Source organism: Macrobrachium rosenbergii, chromosome 20 (assembly GCF_040412425.1).
Source record: "Macrobrachium rosenbergii isolate ZJJX-2024 chromosome 20, ASM4041242v1, whole genome shotgun sequence".
NCBI lineage: Eukaryota > Metazoa > Arthropoda > Malacostraca > Decapoda > Palaemonidae > Macrobrachium > Macrobrachium rosenbergii.
In genome coordinates this window covers 7,520,001-7,538,336 of record NC_089760.1, presented here as the reverse complement: position 1 = coordinate 7,538,336, position 18,336 = coordinate 7,520,001, and the positions used below count along the sequence as shown (strand labels likewise).

General features: G+C 35.9%; 1 protein-coding gene across 2 annotated transcripts in view; it reads right to left on the bottom strand.

Moving 5' to 3' along the window:
* Nucleotides 1-18,336, bottom strand: part of LOC136849036 (coiled-coil domain-containing protein AGAP005037-like) — a 926,632-nt gene that overhangs the window by 471,742 nt on the left and 436,554 nt on the right. For both annotated transcript variants that reach the window (XM_067121927.1, XM_067121928.1), the window contains exon 5: nt 5,193-5,342. In XM_067121927.1, coding sequence (XP_066978028.1) covers nt 5,193-5,342 — 150 coding nt within the window. The remainder of the gene's footprint in view (nt 1-5,192; nt 5,343-18,336) is intronic.

The window sequence follows — 18,336 nt, the reverse complement described above, 5'->3', positions numbered from 1 at the left end:
GAGTGAATCCAGTGTTGGGGGCTCAATACACAGCTAACGGACCTTCTGTGAAGATATATATAATGGCAAATGTTATGGTAGTTTGTGCTGCACTTGAGATTCATCCACGAATCAGTAAATAACATTTTTCTCTGGCGGAGACGCCATGGGATGAAAAATTAAAGACTATAAATATGTCTGTGTGTCCGTGCATACGAATTAGTTAACAGCTCTATAATCTGAAACAAACAAAGAAACATCCAATCGAATCCTGATATTCCTGCAAAGGCAAAAGGACCTTTTCTCTCCACAAAAATTTTTGTTTCCCTGGCTCCGTGGCTCAAGTTATTCCTCTAGGGCAGATTCCGAACCCTAACGTGGATGGAAAACAGTATTACGATATTCCAAAATATATTTATACATCTTTTGCCAGTTGCAGAGACAAATTTTACTATAAATTCTATGATGAAATCCACTATCATGATAGGACCAAACTGAAACAGTGTTTCAGATAAATTTTTACAGGCAACAGCATCAAGAACGTAAACATTTTTGACAAAAAGGTATATATAATTTCCACGTGCGCTGCTAACAGATACTTTTGATAAAAAGCGCATGAGATATTATTATTAGCTCCTCTGTGCTACTGTGGAAAGAAGCAGTTTACTTATCTCTTAAAATATCTCTCCATTAGGAAGTCTATTGTTTCCTGTTGTTTGCAACACTTGTAAAATCCAATGCACAAAGTACAGTTTAACTTGCTTGTACCTAGTAACCGTAGTTTCCTACAAAAAGAAAAATAGAAAATACCTTTGTTGTGTGTTAGAGACAAACTTAAATATTTAATGCCTTTTCAATACGATTTCTTAGGTGCACGCAAAGCTGATCGCATACATAAAGGACCCCTCACCTCTACACTTGACCTAGATTTGTATTCATGTCCCATAGATCCTTCATTATCACCGTCATCACAGCCCCTTAAGCCATATTGTATACCCCTTATCTACGCCAGTCCCCTCCACAGACCCTATGGTCCTATCTGGCCGAATACAAGAACTGGATCATCACTTCAGAACGATTTTTTTTAATTCCCATTCAAATCCCACTTATTAAGATTACAATAATTCTTATGTCAGAGGACCATTGATATATATATGATAAGTAGGAAAATCTACGTTTTGAAAAATCATTTCTGATACTTGACTATAAATTTATGGGTTTGACACGGTCTGTTTGATACTGTGGAAAAGCTTTCAGCTTCTGTACTGCTGCCAATTCCCTTATGGCCCGTACTGCCATCGGAAACAGAAGACATAAGGGTATCAGGTTAATAAAGTTTACCCAATTCCCCACGCGGTCTACTTTTCCAAGTAGGTTTGCTGGAGGCAAAATCGATACCGACCATTCTACCTCTGCAGTCATCTTGAGATTTATTTTTTTTTTATTTATTACCAGGTAGTAATTATGTTAAGTATGTAAAAGACACATATATACCTATCAGATGGTAAATAGACTCACACAAGCTCCTTGAACAGTTTTTCTTTAGGAAATTTATTAATTTTCGAACGTCAAAGTAATTTCGCCTTTTTTCACGTTTTAAGTATTTAACGAATTATTGAGTTTTTTTATATAAATTTACGCCAGGGGATGTATAAGTAATAGGTTTAGAAGAGAAAAAACTTTTTTTATTCAAATTACCAAAAAACGGGAATGTAATTAAAAGAAACAAAAGATACTTAATTACAAACAACATAACATTAACTACACGTCATATACACTCAAAAAATCTTCACACGCGAAGTTATCACACACTTTAATTAACATGTTTGAAAAATAAACAAAAATATACGAAATCTTGCAAGTGTGAATGTTTAAACACAAACAAAAGCATTTTTTATGTAAATAATTTTGACGGCAATTAATTGCAGACTGCTGGATTATTCAGTAAGTTCCAGGACAAAAATATCTCCTTGATGATAACAGCTTCAGTATATAAAAGAAAAATTCAACAGACATCACAACAACAGAGAAACTAATTCATACTGCCAAGTTCCATTTGAGAAATCTTATTTCACTTGTGGTATTTTGATTCTATTGATTTTCACAAGAGAAATTAAGGAGTTGACGAGTGAACTGTTTACGCTCTCATCCTCAGACTTTCCCTTGAATTTCTGGAGAGGAGTTCTGTGGTGAGAGGTCACGTAGAAGTCTTTAGATCTAATTAATTTGAAAACTGTGATGGGTCTACAGGTGGTTATAATAGTTTAAACTACGTAGGCATCACGGCAATAACACTAAAGTTGTTTATATATTACGAAAGTCAAAAAACTTTCCAGAGTCGTGTACATACCAGGTGCTAATCATTAGAGAGGAATAATGGAAAGGCAAATTGCTATAAATGGCTTCGCAGAACTACTTAAGTTTATCAATGGTCGTCAAAGAGACTCAGGCTACACAGCTTATTTCTAGTTTCTTTAATCAGCTTTAAAGTTTGCCATAGTTCACAAGATTACATTCAGTATCAATAAAGAATATGAGGATGATACAACCAACATCTAAACAGTGAACTCACAAATGAGAGAAAGCCTGCCCAGCCTTCTCATCTCCCGAAGAAATCTCGTATAACTCTTAAAACATTAATGGACCGAAGCTCAGAATTTCAATATTGTCAAAGACTGTTGGAAAGTTTCGACGAATGTTAAACAGACAGGACGGAAACTTGGCCTGGTTGTGACAAATTTTGTTTGCACGCGCCAGAAATGACATACAGGTTCGCATTAATAGCTTCGAACAAATATAGGCGAGATTAGGAATGGACTTAAAAAAAAAAAAAAAGAGGTGGCTTTGTAAAGAAGAGTATCACCATGAAAGACATTAATAAAATGGGGTTTAACTATAAAGAGAAACCGGTAGGAGGAAGAGTTAGACACCGCTACAGGGACCGTACAGGATTCCCTTGAGAAAGCCGACGGAACGGGCTATTCCAGGAAAGCTACAGTAAAGTTCTGCCTGTTTTGAAAAGGAATGTTACTCCAATGAGGTTAAATATAAGGTGGGACAAGCGTCCATAGACAAGACATACGAAAGGATAACAGAGAGGAAATGGTCAAAGAAATTAATAGGCCACGGATTTCAGATATTAACAAAGTAAATGTTGAGCATCACAAGATCACATGCTTGCCAGAAGGAAGCAAGTACTCTCAGCTACCTCGGAAGAGCAGTGACAGAAAAAGTACTTGTAAAGAAGACTGAAGAAATCTGTTTCTTAGCGAATAAAAAGATCCTAAATATAGGTTCATTGCCCGAACAATTCTTCTTTGAATCAGTCTGCCCAAGAAGAAAAACTGAAAAACCAACTTTGGCAATATTACATAAATATCCTGAACAAAGGTACATGTGGCCGAAACAAATCAATTATAACTGCGAAGAGTAAACTGAATGATGACCACGAATTAAATATCGGAACCTGATAGTCAATAACAAACCAAGAATAACTGTATAACTCGGATATCAATTTATGGAACAAACATTAGGAGAAAGTAGAAATAAAATGTCCATAAGTACTGTTACAGTCAGTGTACGTACAGTCCTCTCCTTTGAAATGAAAATGCGAGTAGTAAGAGAGGGAGATGATCTAGATTCTGATTTCCTGTTTTATGAAACGAAAACTTAAACTAACAGCTATATATTAAATCTTATCCGTTTTACGGATAAGATTTCAGAGGAGCAGAGTATTCAGATACAGCGATATAACCAAAATTTTATTGCAAAATATTCTAACAATACAAATTACACGTGGGGAAAATACTTTTCAAATAGCTTACTTATATAAACTACAATGTTTTGACGGTCTCTGAACAAAGCATTTTCGGAGAACAGTGTATGATTTTCAGGTATCTCTGCCAAATTCACAATGATGATCAAGATCGAAATAACATTCTAATTGCGTTAAAAAAAAGCATTTTGTATGAAATAAAAAAATATGCAATTAAAGACTCCAAATAATAACAACCCATCATCTGGCTATTTAACATGACCATTCAGCTTAAAAAAAAATTTCATTCTGTAAGAAGCCTTTCTAATAAATACGTCATGAAATTTCTCTACATACCTGTTTACTTCTTAAAAGATACTGCCAACCTGTTCATCATAAGTAAACTCATCTGTCTGGGTTTAATCATAACTTGTGGAATAACATCTGCAATAATCTCTCCTAAATTAAATAGTTCTTACTTTCGAACCTGATGATGCCCCTTGCCAGGTCAGAGGTATTCGACCAATATACCAATACCTAATAATACAACAACTTGAGAAGCTGAGTAAAGATGACACCAATTTCAAAGGCACATTGAATCCATATAGTTTATATTTAATTATGAGAAAACGTACATTATGCTAATGCGTTTAGTACCTGCAATCCTTTTTGTAATGAATCATAGTTACTTCTCATAGCTTTTAGTTATGCATTTGATATCTTCGTCTTGGAAGCAAAGGTGTTTAGAGTACAGGACTTGGTGCCAAGGTCAAGCACAAGAATTGTTATTCAGCTTTGGGTTACTCAGAAAATACTGTAAGCTGTTCAGAATTACCAAAGTGCCAGACAGTTTCTCTATATACGAGCTCCTACCTTATGTGTTACAGGTTTCCAAAGGTTCGAAACAGCCATTTACATATGCAAGCAATTAATTACCATTCCCATGAATATGAGAAACGTAATAACGATCTAGAACACCCGTATTTGCAAACCAAATTAATACTATCAATGAGTCAGGGGAGCCTTATAACCGGCGTATACTCAACCATATATGTGTTAAATACATTTTTCTAAAATGTATTTGATGTGGGGTCAAAGGTGTAAACATTTAAAGACGCATTGGTTAGAGAATACAACTGAAAGAAAATGAAGTTAGCTATAATAACTAAAAGCTGGTATTTCTTATATACTAAGAGAAATGAACTCGGATCCTTTATCATCAACTGCTACTGATCAATGCATCCAACCCGATGGCAGCAGAAACAATACAAAGACTTGCTTTATCCTAAGAGAAGCACTGTTTCCAACGCGGAACGGCCGTGCCCACGTTGAAAGCACCGCTTCTCGTCCGACGTGCTTTAAGCATGTGAGCATTTCGCACGCATGTGAGCATTTTGTGCATGTATATGAACCCACAATATCAAATGCGTACAACAGTGACACAAAGCTGAAGACTTACCGAGAGGTCGTTCCAATGTTTTGGATGGTGTTCTCACGATAGGCAAAGACGTTCGAGGTTTTGCATTTCGTCCACGACCCGTTGATGAGGTTTCGGCTTCGCTCATAATTCCCGGGTCCTCATCCCAGTATGAGCTGTTGTCGTCCATATCTGGAAAAAAAGGGTGCAATTAGATACACAAACGAATTCATTTGTATTTGACTGTTTGGCAAAATGTGTTGTTTACTTCGTTTACTTGAGAGTGAAAGTATTTTCCTGATGTGCGTCTGAACAAAGTACAAAAATATTGCTCACACTTACGTCGATATACTGTACATATGCGTGTGTTTATGTACGTCTGTGCTTGTATGTGCTCGGATATAATACTGAGTTATTCATTACTTCATAATAACATAATTTATGCCTATAATAAGTAAACATATATCGATGCTTTTAAAAGAGCTATGGTAAACAGCCAATCTGGATTTAAATTAAACAAAAGTTATTCAGTTACAGTTATCAGAAGTAAAACAATCATTATAGATAAAATTGTGCAAGAGTAAACAACAAGGCTACAAAGTGCATAGCTGTAATTGGCTGCAATTAGTTAATGACAGTAGTCATTAACATCCAGAGCTACAGCATTTATGTAAACAGGCAATCAGTAAAGGTACAGCGAACCTTCTTTTGAAATAAAGTATTGCAGTTATAAATATATATATACTTTTTTTGTCTTGGGTTAGTGGTATAAAACGATTCGATATTATGACTGAAAAGTGGGTCAAAAAATGTACATTGCTAAAATTCAGCACTTATTTTATTTACTATTCATTTAGTTGGATTACGGTTCAATCCTTTCGTGAAAAACACCTTTCCAAAGTTCCTTAGTCTCAGGCAGAACTGAAAAAGCAACGTAGCATGAGGAACCTCATCTATATTCAGAAGTTTTTTATAAGAAATTGCATCTGTTGGACTTCAAAGAATTGCTGATATCTTTGAGATAAGCTAATGGAAACTCTGAGGATGCATTCATACAGTCATTAGCCTGCCGTTGAAGTATCCAGTATAAATAAAAATCTATACTATATAATCCATTTTTTTTATCGTGGTGACATTCTATATTACCTGACACGGGAAAGCCTTTCCAATAAAGATGAGATACATAAAACTGTTACGGTGGCTTTTGGAAAGAGGTTTGGTAAGAGGTAGGAAATATCTCGAGTGAGTAGTAGATTTCTTTCGTGCATGAACGTGAATTGAGTTCTTGTACTATGCCAAGGGTAGCTCTCCAAAGAGTTTATCATACACCTTGAAAGTATATTGATTTCACATGTGATCCAGTAACAAAAAAGCCAAACACACTCTTTATAATAAGAGTCAAGTCTTTGAAGCACTGATACAGTGGTATCAGTTAAAATCTGATTGTAGGCATACATAGTTACATTTCAGAATACAAAGAACTGCTTAGTCAAACAAAATGCCTTGAAAATCGATATCATAACTTTTTCAAGAGTAATGGAGGTATCACTTTGTGAGTATGTGAAGTCTGACGGCTAGACCCAATTGCAGCCAACATAGCTGCTTCACAGCTTAATGAAAGGATCACTTAGCAAATAATTCCCATTAATAAACCAGGGACATCTGACTTATTTTGTACCAATTGTCAACATCTCTGAAAACCAATGCAACAACTCGAAGGGTATTATCTGGTTATCCAGTAAAAAAAAATATCATGAACAATTACTGTAAGTACCAACAAAAGAGGAACTGAACCATTGTAGAGTGGCTTGTAGCTACCTTAATGTACAGTACTTAGGAGTAAAGAGCATCACTCAGATTCTGTCAGCGCTACTTGTTTTTTGTGTTTGCTATAAACCCACCATGGAAGATTGTTTAACAGTACAAGGTGGATGGTTTGTCACAAAAAAAAAATACTTGAGCCTTTCTTGATCTTTACTTCTCCATCGGCCTCTCATTAGAGGTCCTTAGAGGCATTTCCTCTCCTCTGCATCTTTCGGAGATTGCTGTATGTTGTTGCATGTGCTGTTATTATTATTATTATTATTATTATTATTATTATTATTATTATTATTATTATTATTATTATTATTAAAAAGGATGGCTGTATTATGCGAATTTATCTTATATAGTGTCTTTTCTATCCTCCTTATGATTCGCTTTTCAGGCTCAGCGATGTTAGTCAGTAACTGGCCGATATTCATGTTGGAAAAGGACAGTGCGGAATATTGGAAGTCTTTTATTACAATATTCAATCAGAAATCGTTCGTCTGGGTTCAGGTTCTATTGTAGGTACCGTCGACATGTTTCGACCAGCTCGTTGGTCATCCTCTGGACGTGGTTGCAGGAGGTCTGAAGAGGGGGCTATCTTTAATCATGCCAGGACCGTCCATAACCAGAGGATAGCAAGAAAAGACATAATCACGAACATCGAAGTGATTGACCAAATTACCGACCACCGCCGCCTACGCCTCTTGGAAGCATTGCACATTGGGAAGGAGAAACCAACACTCAACATTACGCAAGAAACCTTTCTCCTCCCCACGGCAGCCAGGAGACATGCACCGAGCGATCCCCAGCGTACGAGCAAATCAAAATTCGGCATCCGAGGATCGAAATTCTTCTCTTCATACTCAGCACTACAACGCCGCTCGCACGCAAGACGAAAACAGAACTTGGATGGGAAGGCTCCGCCCGAGTACATGCCCCGGGCAGCCAATCATAATTCAGCACCGATCATGACCTCCCCTATAAATACCAACCCGAGCACATCGTTTCTTCAGACCTCCTGCAACCACGTCCAGAGGATGACCAACGAGCTGGTCGAAACATGTCGACGGTACCTACAATAGAACCTGAACCCAGACGAACGATTTCTGATTGAATATTGTAATAATAAAAGACTTCTAATATTCCGCACTGTCCTTTTCCAACATGAATATCGGCCAGTTACTGACTAACATCGCTGAGCCTGAAAAGCGAATCATAAGGAGGATAGAAAAGACACTATATAAGATAAATTCGCATAATACAGCCATCCTTTTTAATAAGACCTGTTTAAAAGAGGGTCTACTCCCTTCATATTATTATTATTATTATTATTATTATTATTATTATTATTATTATTATTATTTCAGTAGATGAAACCTATTCACATGGAATAAGCACACAGGGGCCATTGACTTGAAATTCAAGCTTCCAAAGAATGGGGTCTGCGGTGGGGTCTCCCACCGCAGACCCCACCATGCAGCAGTAACTGATCATGATACAGAGCCAGTGATTTTTTTATCTGAGTGGCATGCCACGACGCTAACCACTATACCAGCGGACCAGCTAAATATTACAGAAAGTTCTAGAAAGAATTTTCAAAAGTCTCATCACAGAACCTGATACTTCACTCTTTCTTGAAACAGTAATTAGGTTAAAAACATTCCTTAGGCAAAAAGGTAAGATATATGCAAAAGGCACTCTAATGGTCCTTGAACATATCACAGAAAAAATTAGTTAAAGAAAGAGACAAGCCCTAACTGAATTAACTGGAAAGCATTCACAATTCAAAACAGCAGTACCACCAAGTTTTATTGCACCTGGTTGAAAGGTGGAATATGTGGAGAAAGCAACAAAAACAAAACAAAAATTATCACCGTGGATAGTGAGAACAATGTTGATATCTGAGCTTTCGTGCAAAATGTCAAGTCCCTCAAATTTTAGCAGACTAGTAGAGTTAATCTTTGGCAAGTACTTGAACCGTTATTTAGTTAATACGAATATTCTCGGCTTCTGGCAATGACTCTCAAAACACCTATATATGCTCTAAACTGGAGAAATCAAAGGTAATCGCCAGTCCCCTCAATAAAAGTCATTTATATATATCCTGCGCCAATGATAATCTTTAAAAATTACCATACACAACCACTTGACCATCCTTCAGTTGTGTGTGAGTGACCTCTAACGAGAGTGGGGATCAATTTACTATTTATTCCAATTATATTGGTTGAGTCGCAAGTTGGGTTTTACCAGACATGATTGATCGTAATTAGAGGCTGTCATGCAAAAATGCAAGATCATTTAAAAGGGCTGAGTTTTGGTCGTCTCTATATGGAAGAGGCATCGAAAAGACAGGGCAATGCCCAAGTCAAGTCTTTCAGAGACATGTTTAGTATGGGTAATGAAGCGGTTTTGTTATTGAGCTAGTTTGTAAATATTAGGATTGTTGGATATGGTCGCTTGTGATAGCGAAAGTTAAAAGCGATTAATAAGGAGAGAGAGAGAGAGAGAGAGAGAGAGAGAGAGAGAGAGAGAGAGAGAGAGAGAGAGAGAGAGAGAGAGAGAGAGAGCCTGGCTTAAGTAATCATGAAGAATGCAAAGAAAGAGAGAGAGAGAGAGAGAGAGAGAGAAGAAAGATACATGAAACGAGACCTATGGAACCTATTGTATCATTAATCTAATACCTAAAAAAGAATAGGATAGAGAGGAGAATAATAATAATAATAATAATAATAATAATAATAATAATAATAATAATAATAATAAGCTTTATTTCCAATATTTATTGGCTATTCTGTGTCTTACATGGACAAAATGTAATTCAATGCAAGAGACATTTTATACTACCTACAATTTACTATATACAACAAACCTGAATGAACATCTTAAAAATGAAAAACGAAACGTAGCCCTGTAATAGATAGTGTAGTAGTATGTATAATTTTATTTACATGTGTGAATTAAGCATCACTTTGGTTTAGACAGTTGTACTCCTATCACTACAATTCTGGAAATGCAGTGATATTACAGTAAAAAGAGTAATCAACCTACAGGCAAAATGTGTTTCTTTAACGCTGATTCGAAAGAATTGATATTAACTATTGTTTTTATACCTGTTGGTAGCTTATTCCAAGCCAAAGGACCCTGTGCAGCGAACGAACTTTTGCCCAGCTAGGTATTTGCCCTTGGTACGTAAAGGTCATTGCTATTTCTTGTTGTCCTGTCACTTCTAAATCTAACTGACGTCAGAGGAAAAATCCACGCTGGTAATAAATTATTTAATATTTTATAAACTAGTAGACACAAGTCCCACTGTATTCTTTGTTCTATATTTAGCCACTCTAATTTCCTTTTGCCGCAAAGTTTCCGAGTCCTTGTGTTCGATGTTGCTGTTGTTTAGACGTAGTGGCCCATACCTTTAAACAGTAGTTTACTATGCTTACCGCAAGAGATTGAACGACCATTTTACGCATTTCATTATCAAATCTATCTTTTGTTCTGTTTAGGTAAATTAGTGTTCCATCCACTTTCCTACTGACTTCATTTATGTGAGCATCAAAAAGCCTGTACTGATCGAAGTAAACCCCAAGGTTTTTTAGATGGTCACTATTTCCAATAGCATAGCCATTAAAATTTAAGACTATATTATCAGGAATTTGAGAAATGTATTGCGTAGAGCCAAGGAAAATTTATTGAGTTTTAGGTTCGTTTACGTTTAATCCATTGGTTTGGAAATGATATTCAGCATTTTCTAAGATACTTTCCGCTCTTGAAATTAACATCTGTAATTCTTCTATGTAATGAAGTAGACATGTCATTGATATAAATTAAGAAAAGAATTGGTCCTAATACTGATCCTTGTGGGACTCCAAATTGTACTCATTTAGAGGAAGGTATTACATCGTTTATTCTTACTGACTGATATCGATTTTCCAAATAATTTTTGAACCAAAACGGGTCGATTTTTAGTTGTATACATTTACTAAGTAGGACAACATGGTTAACGCTATCAAATGCTTTAGAGAGATCCAACAATATAAGAAGAGACATTTTTTTCGTCTATTTTGTTATAAATTTTTTCTGTGATCTTCATCAGTGCGGTTTCTGTTGATTGATGTGGTCTAAAATCATGTGGGGTTTGAGATAATAAATTATTTTCTTCAAGATGTTGCATGAGCTGAACTGGACTATTTTTTTAATATCTTAGATAACACTGGCAGAAGTGATATAGGCCGATAGTCTCCGACTGCATCTGGGTTACCGTTCTTGAAAAATGGTATTACATGAGACAGTTTGCAGTCGCCAGGGTATATACCAGTTACAATGGAGGTGTTTACTACAATGGTCAGGCAAAACCCTATCACGGGTAAGGCATCTGGTATGACACAGAGAGAAATACCATCAGATCCAAACGCTTTTGAGTCATTCAAATCCCTCACTATCAAGACAACTGTATCTATGTCCACGTGTTGGGCCTGAAAAAGTTATTAGCGACACCTTTAGGTGTAATAGTATCTAAAGTGGGCAGATTATTATTATTTGCATTCAAGGTCATTTGAGAATTTTCGAAGGCCAGTCGACCTACGTTCGCAAAATATTCGTTAAATTATTCTGCTTTATCTTTCTTATCTTTGTAATCATGGATACTTGTTACTGTTTGTGGCAGGGATCATTTCATGAACAATTTTCCATTTAGTAGACAAATTACCATGACAATTTTTAAACTTATCTTTCAAAAATGTGCTGCCTTCTTTGTTTTAATATGTTAATTAACTCGTTTTTTATAGTATTTATAAATATTTCTTAATTCTAGGTTTAATGTATCCCTTTTGACTCTTACATGCAACTCATCTCCTGCTTTCATTTGTATTTTAAGGTCATGACTTATCCAAGGAGCCGGGGGCCGGGTAATTACTTTTGTTACAGATGGGGCACACTCCTTTAAACTCTCAACAAAAATATTAGTAAATATAAGTTAAGTATATCTTAGTTTAACCAGACCACTGAGCTGATTAACAGCTCTCCTAGGGCTGGCCCGAAGGATTAGATTTATTTTTACGTAGATAAGAACCAATTGGTTACCTAGTAACATGACCTACAGCTAATTGTGGAATCCGAACCACATTATAGCGAGAAATAAATTTCTATCACCAGAAACAAATTCCCTTTGTTCTTCACTAGCCGGTCGGAGATTCGAACTCGCGTAAATATAGGAACTTGAATATTCACATTGTCAGTACTTAAAATACCATTAAGGTCATAGGTTCTATTTAATAGGCTGAAACAGAACGTATTTTGACTATAGTGTCTTAAACTACGAAATGTTCTAGTTACAGGCTGTCTTTTTGGTTTTGAAATATGAATTTGTGGTGTTACCAACTCATGATCAGCAATAAGACAGGGAACTACATCAGCTTGGGAAATCATTTCTGATCTGTTTGTGATGATAACATCTAGCAATGATGAGGTTATACTTGTAATTCTTGTAGGTGTATTAATTGCCTGATGTAGGTTTAATTGGTGTATAATTTTACTTAGTTTACTATTAAAGGATAATAAATCATCATTAACGTCACCTAGTATAAAAATTGGTTTTCCACGTAAGGAAACAGCTTTAAAAACTGTTTAAACGTAATCGAAAAAGGAGATTAAAGCTTTTAAATCATCCCGAGCATAAATACAAATACCTCCTCCTCTCCCCTGGTCGCAACGATAGACATTAAAATTTGAAATGGTTACAAAACTGTCTCGGATACCTGAATCTAGCCATGTTTCACTTATACATAAAACGTCTATTTTTCTTTCTTTTATTAACAATTCTACTTCACCAAAATGCGATAATAAAGACTCACTGTACCTTCTGCAGTGCCATCTTCCTGGTCGTTATCCTATGGAGCATGGCGAGGTTATAATCGACTTTTATGGCCTAAATCATGGCAGATAGTGCATCTGATTCTGTGATCATAATAACATGAACTTTGATTGTGGTTACGTTCACCACAATTTTAACATCCGGGCCGGGATTGATAACGTTGATTTTGTCCGTAGTTTTTGCCATCATCTTTACGATACTTATTGATTTCTCCATTCTCTCCACGCTGATCCTCCCTGTAGTTAGTACGATCCCGATTTGTGGTCTGCCCTGAATTCCACCGGTGTCCAGGAACCGATTCCCTGCGTGTACTAATGATGCGAGGGCTTGCTTGCTAATGGATAGCACTACGTTCTGATTTTGTTTCCGTCTACTTATGTGATCTTTTGACGTTCTTCCAGTTATCACAGAGGTTAAAATGCTGGCATTTCTTGCTAAGAGACTCGAGTAGCCTAACTGCACCACACCTATTTAAGAATATTCCAGGGTTTTCATTGGTCTGGTGAAAACACATTTCATCTATTCCTCCAGTAGCTAGCTTGAAAGACGGCTCCGTTTATATCTAACACACCACTGCCTAAACACCATTCACTTAGTTGGTTATTACTGTTGGTAACAGTGTCCTGATATTCGTTAACACGAAGGTTCAGAAACAGCTGATTTCCATATTCTCATTAACTTTCTTAAGCTCCATAACGAGAGTACTTCAGTTATCCAGGATGTTCGATGACGCTGTATCATCCAAAATATCATAGATACCACATACTAAAATGCATCTTGCAGGCGTGCCCAGTTTAACTCTTCAGATACCCAACTCCTTATGAGGTCTACATTGGCACAACTTATTGTTCTTATAAAAGTTTTTCCGTCAAGATATGTTGAATGTATGTCGCATAAGATTGTATCACCCAGTAGCAGTGTACCATCTTCCTGTGTTGTAGTTCCTGATAAAAGATTATCTAAAATTACTTTCCTGTCCGTTTGTATTATACTCTTCGATGTTGGTTAGACGATCATTCAGTGTTCATAGTGACGTTAGCAGACTTCAGAAGTTCATTTAACTCTTTGATTTGTAAAGTTTTCGGGCACAGATCTTCTTTCAGGGTAGATAATTCATCTTTTAGTTTTCGAGTAGCCTCATTTTCAGCCAGCAATGACTGTGATATTCGAGGAGAATGCGTTTCCTCTTCTCTCGTAGGATAAGTTTGTTTATAGTTGTTCACGATAAGGTCGATCAGTTTGTCCTTTGAGACCCATATTTTATTTAAACCTAACTTACGGCAGTGCTTTTGCAGTTGGCTGTTCAAGACTAGGTGATAAAGGAGTAAAAGAATCGCTGTTCATCGTTCTTTTTCCTGTTCTCTTTCTCTCTAGTTTGTGATGACGACGACTAGAACAGTGAACGATATGTAAAGAAACAGCCTCATATACTACGCCATAAGGACTCAGTGCGCATGCGCAAACTTGTAAGATTTTGAACAGGAGTCCTTTTTACTGTTAGGTACTATTCCATAGGCGTAAAATATTCCAATATTGTGCTAGCATACACCACAATGTCACTGATATCACAATCACTAGTAGCTTAACTATGCTGCACATCAGAAAATGTCTTGCAAAAACAGTACAGACCACATAAAACTTGAGCGTTGGATTTGTGCCCCTCAAGTTCCAGATGAGAGAGAGAGAGTTCCAGAGAGAGAGAGAGAGAGAGAGGGGCAAGAAAAAATTATCAAATATCGAAGTTGTTTTCATATTCGAAATACATCTGTTTTAGCTGTCACCACAGGCAATGTTAAAATACAGATCTGGCTACTAGTTCAGGGAATAAAATCTAAACAGTTTTCTATAATTAGTGTCCAAATTCTTAAAAATTTGTGATGGTGGATTTTTGTATCAATTCTCGGATTTATGGCCTGGAATCCAAAAGCATATTAGCTTATATATCAGATCCTAGCTTTCTTACCATGAGGTTCTTGATAACCACAGATTCAGTTAATTTATCTTAGGTTACTCAACACAATAATCTGCTTAAACTAAAACGATTCTTACGAAGAACTGAATGCTGAAAGTACTACCTATGAAAATAGTAGAGAAGCTCAACTATAAGTTTTAAAACTCAACATTAGGAGGCTCAATTTGCTCTCCTCAAGAATTAGTGTTTACGAGATCTGTGGACTGGTAAGAGCAATAAATCCCTAGCTCTCTATCTCTCAGGCAATGCAAAACATCTAGAACCCTAACTACCTGTTTAAGAATATTTGTAGTCTAAATCGGCTGTCGGCGAATATTTCGGTTATGTATCTAGAATGTTTAGAGAAATAACTTCAGTACAAAACCAGAACGGTTAGAGACAACTAGAACTTTTATAGGTTCAATGAACTTGAGCGCATTGAGGATTAACTGACTCCAAGGAAAACAAGAACACTTGCTCAACCAACAAAACTTTCATACGCTCACTAATATTTAAAAAATATGAGAACATTTAGAAGCTCAACAATATTTTGCAAAAATTCGAGTTATCATGTAGACGGTCCAGTGATTCTCAAGAAGAGAAAGAGCATTTAAGTCAGCCAACTTTTAAGGACTAGAATGTTTAGAATCACTAAAGATTCTAAATAGAGATGAAATGTTCATAGGACCCATGAAGAAATGAGTCTTACGGGGCAACTGACTCTTCTTATGAAAAAAAAAAAGCCTAGACGCCAGACTAGCGATCAAGTAAAACTAAAGTCTACAGAAGAGAACTTGATTCTCAAGGACTGAATTAAGGCTAAAAATAAAACTCTCAAGAAGAAACTTTTAAAAATTCACTCGATTTGGCCTCTCGAGTGGCCCTCGTACAAAGAGCAAAACTTCCTGACGTTCCTATGATGCTCGGGAAGAAGAAGAACGTTTATTAGATTCAACTGATGTCCACAATGTTTAGAAGTCCAATTGATTTTCAAGGACTAAATTGTTTAGCAGGTCAATATCGACTCACAAGACGAAAAAAATTTTTAACATTATTGGCAAAGAACGAAAAAAAAAATATATCATTTACAAGTTAAGTTCCCTAACAAGAACTATAACGCTTGGAGGCTTTCTAAATCTCTAAGTGAGACCTAGATTACTCGTAAACGTGACTAACTCCCAGCAAAGCTAAAATATTTAAAAGCTCGATTGGCATTCGTGGGGAACTTAAACATTTACTGTTGAATTGATTCTCAAGGAGAATTATGAAGGTTACAATTCCAGCTGATTAGGAAGGAAATCTGGGATGATTAGATGTTTACAGAACTCTTTACAGTTTAAAGTAGATCATGTAAGAAAAACTCCAAATAAAATGCAAGCTAATCCTTGTTTGGGGACATGAACTCATTGTTAGAAACTTCAGAGCAAAAGCAGATGCTTAAATAATTATAACAGGCTTAAGAGGTTGGTTAGTAAGCCAAAGTGCGCCCAGAGGATACATTCTCTCCTTATTTTTGTTTCTTTTGAGTATGATATATTCAAACAAAAAAAAAGTTTGAAAAAGATCAGGCATTTAAGAGGAAAGGGGCCTCCATTATGAAAAACCAAGCAAGCGTAAAAACTTTCCAGTCTTTCTTGACAGAACATTTTGATGGAATAAAAGTCCTGCCTAATTCTAACCACCTTAATAAGTATCATCTCACTATGAGTGAAGTGACTGAACAGTATGAACATTCACAAATTAAAGGTTGAATTTCATATCCAGCTTTCCAATCTAAAATCACAGATGTTTGTGGACCGCTGGCTTTCGTTAGGGATGTGCTTCTTCCTGACAATTTTATTTTGTCGTCACAAAACACCTTTCTCGATAAATAAAAAGAGTAAATACAAATAAAAGTACTTCAACGCCTATCCCTACTTCTCATCTCCCAGCGTTTACAATAGCTTTCCATAATGAAACACACACTCTGACTATTATTTCACCTTTAATATACTAGGAACCGTGGATGTGCTCTTTTTTTTTCTTGCTACCTGTTAGGTGTAACTAGAGAGAGAGAGAGAGAGAGAGAGAGAGAGAGAGAGAGAGAGAGAGAGAGAGAGAGAGAGAGAGAGAGAGAGAGAGAGAGAGTACATAAACGAAATCTTTAAAACTTCCAGCTAACTAAAGGAGAGTAGTGGCTTAGTAAGAAAAGAGATTTAAGCCTCTTACTCCCCACTAATATGAAAGAACTTTTGTGTTATATTTTCCCGTTGAAAATTATGATGATTACCGTCTTAGGCATTCTGTTTTAGTTTATTCTTCTGGTAACTTAATAGAAAAGTTGTCCGAAAAAGCAGAAGACTTTGAAAATCCTGTTAGACGGAGGCTGTAAAAACTATGATAGGACTATTTAGCGTGAGAATGTTGATAGAAATTTTCCGTTCACATTTTGAGCTATCTCTGCTGTGTTTAAGGTAGTCACCATTGCGACTTCAGTTTGTTATCATCTCCTTCATCGAATATACAATTCTGACAGTTATCTTTACACCCGTGTCCGTATGTTGGTAAGTGCTTATGTATATTAATGCATGTCGTTGTATCTTCCTCTAGCTTTATATCCCATAGTAATTTTCTTATAAGGGACATTCAGTATTAAATCAAGATTTAAGGCATTCAAACCTACTGTATACCATGGATAAGTAGTGAAGGGTATCTACATATGAGAAATGGAGTACTCAATAAAACACTATTCCATCAAAGGTTAATTTATCAGTTTTAGTTCTTGTATCATGCCAAGGTATCATCTCTGGAAGCCATTAGTTAGTTTCAAAGCGTCGTGAATGGTAGACTGTAACTTCCTACCAAAAATGTATGCAGCTTGGAAGAAAAGAGCCTCGTTCTTCAGTAATAAACAAACAATTAATTTTTTGGAGAGTTAGGAAGTTAGGTCAAAATCCGCGCACAAAATCTGCATTGGGAAATTTGTCTCAACGCAATAAAAAAGTGCTTCCTCAACATATGTCGTATTCTTATTGTAAGAACATAATCTCCGCAGTTTTATTAAATTGATTTTGATGTGGAAAGTAGTAAAATTAGTGAGGAAGAGTTGAATCGTTACATGAATACCCCGTAGGACATAAACATTTTATATTGATCGAATTTTCGGAATAAAAACGATATTTTAATTTTATCCGAAATACAGCCCACTTTTGAAATTATCAGCCTTTTTGCATAGGATTTTAAGTATTTGCTTTCCCGAACCAGTTTTGTAACTATGTAAGTACTTAATCCATAGTAAATACTTGTCTTATTTATACGTGTAGGATTGCCGTTTAGCACGTAATAATAATAATAATAATAATAATAATAATAATAATAATAATAATAATAATAATAATAATAATAATAATAATAATAATAATACTTGGAACAGCAGGTGTACACGACACGAAAAGTTGCAAAAAATATATGATTAATATGTACTAAAGATAAGTTAATTATCGTCATTGTGGCCACTCACTGTTATATCCCAGTTTAATGTTGCAATGAACATTACACTAAAAAATAAACCTCTTAAT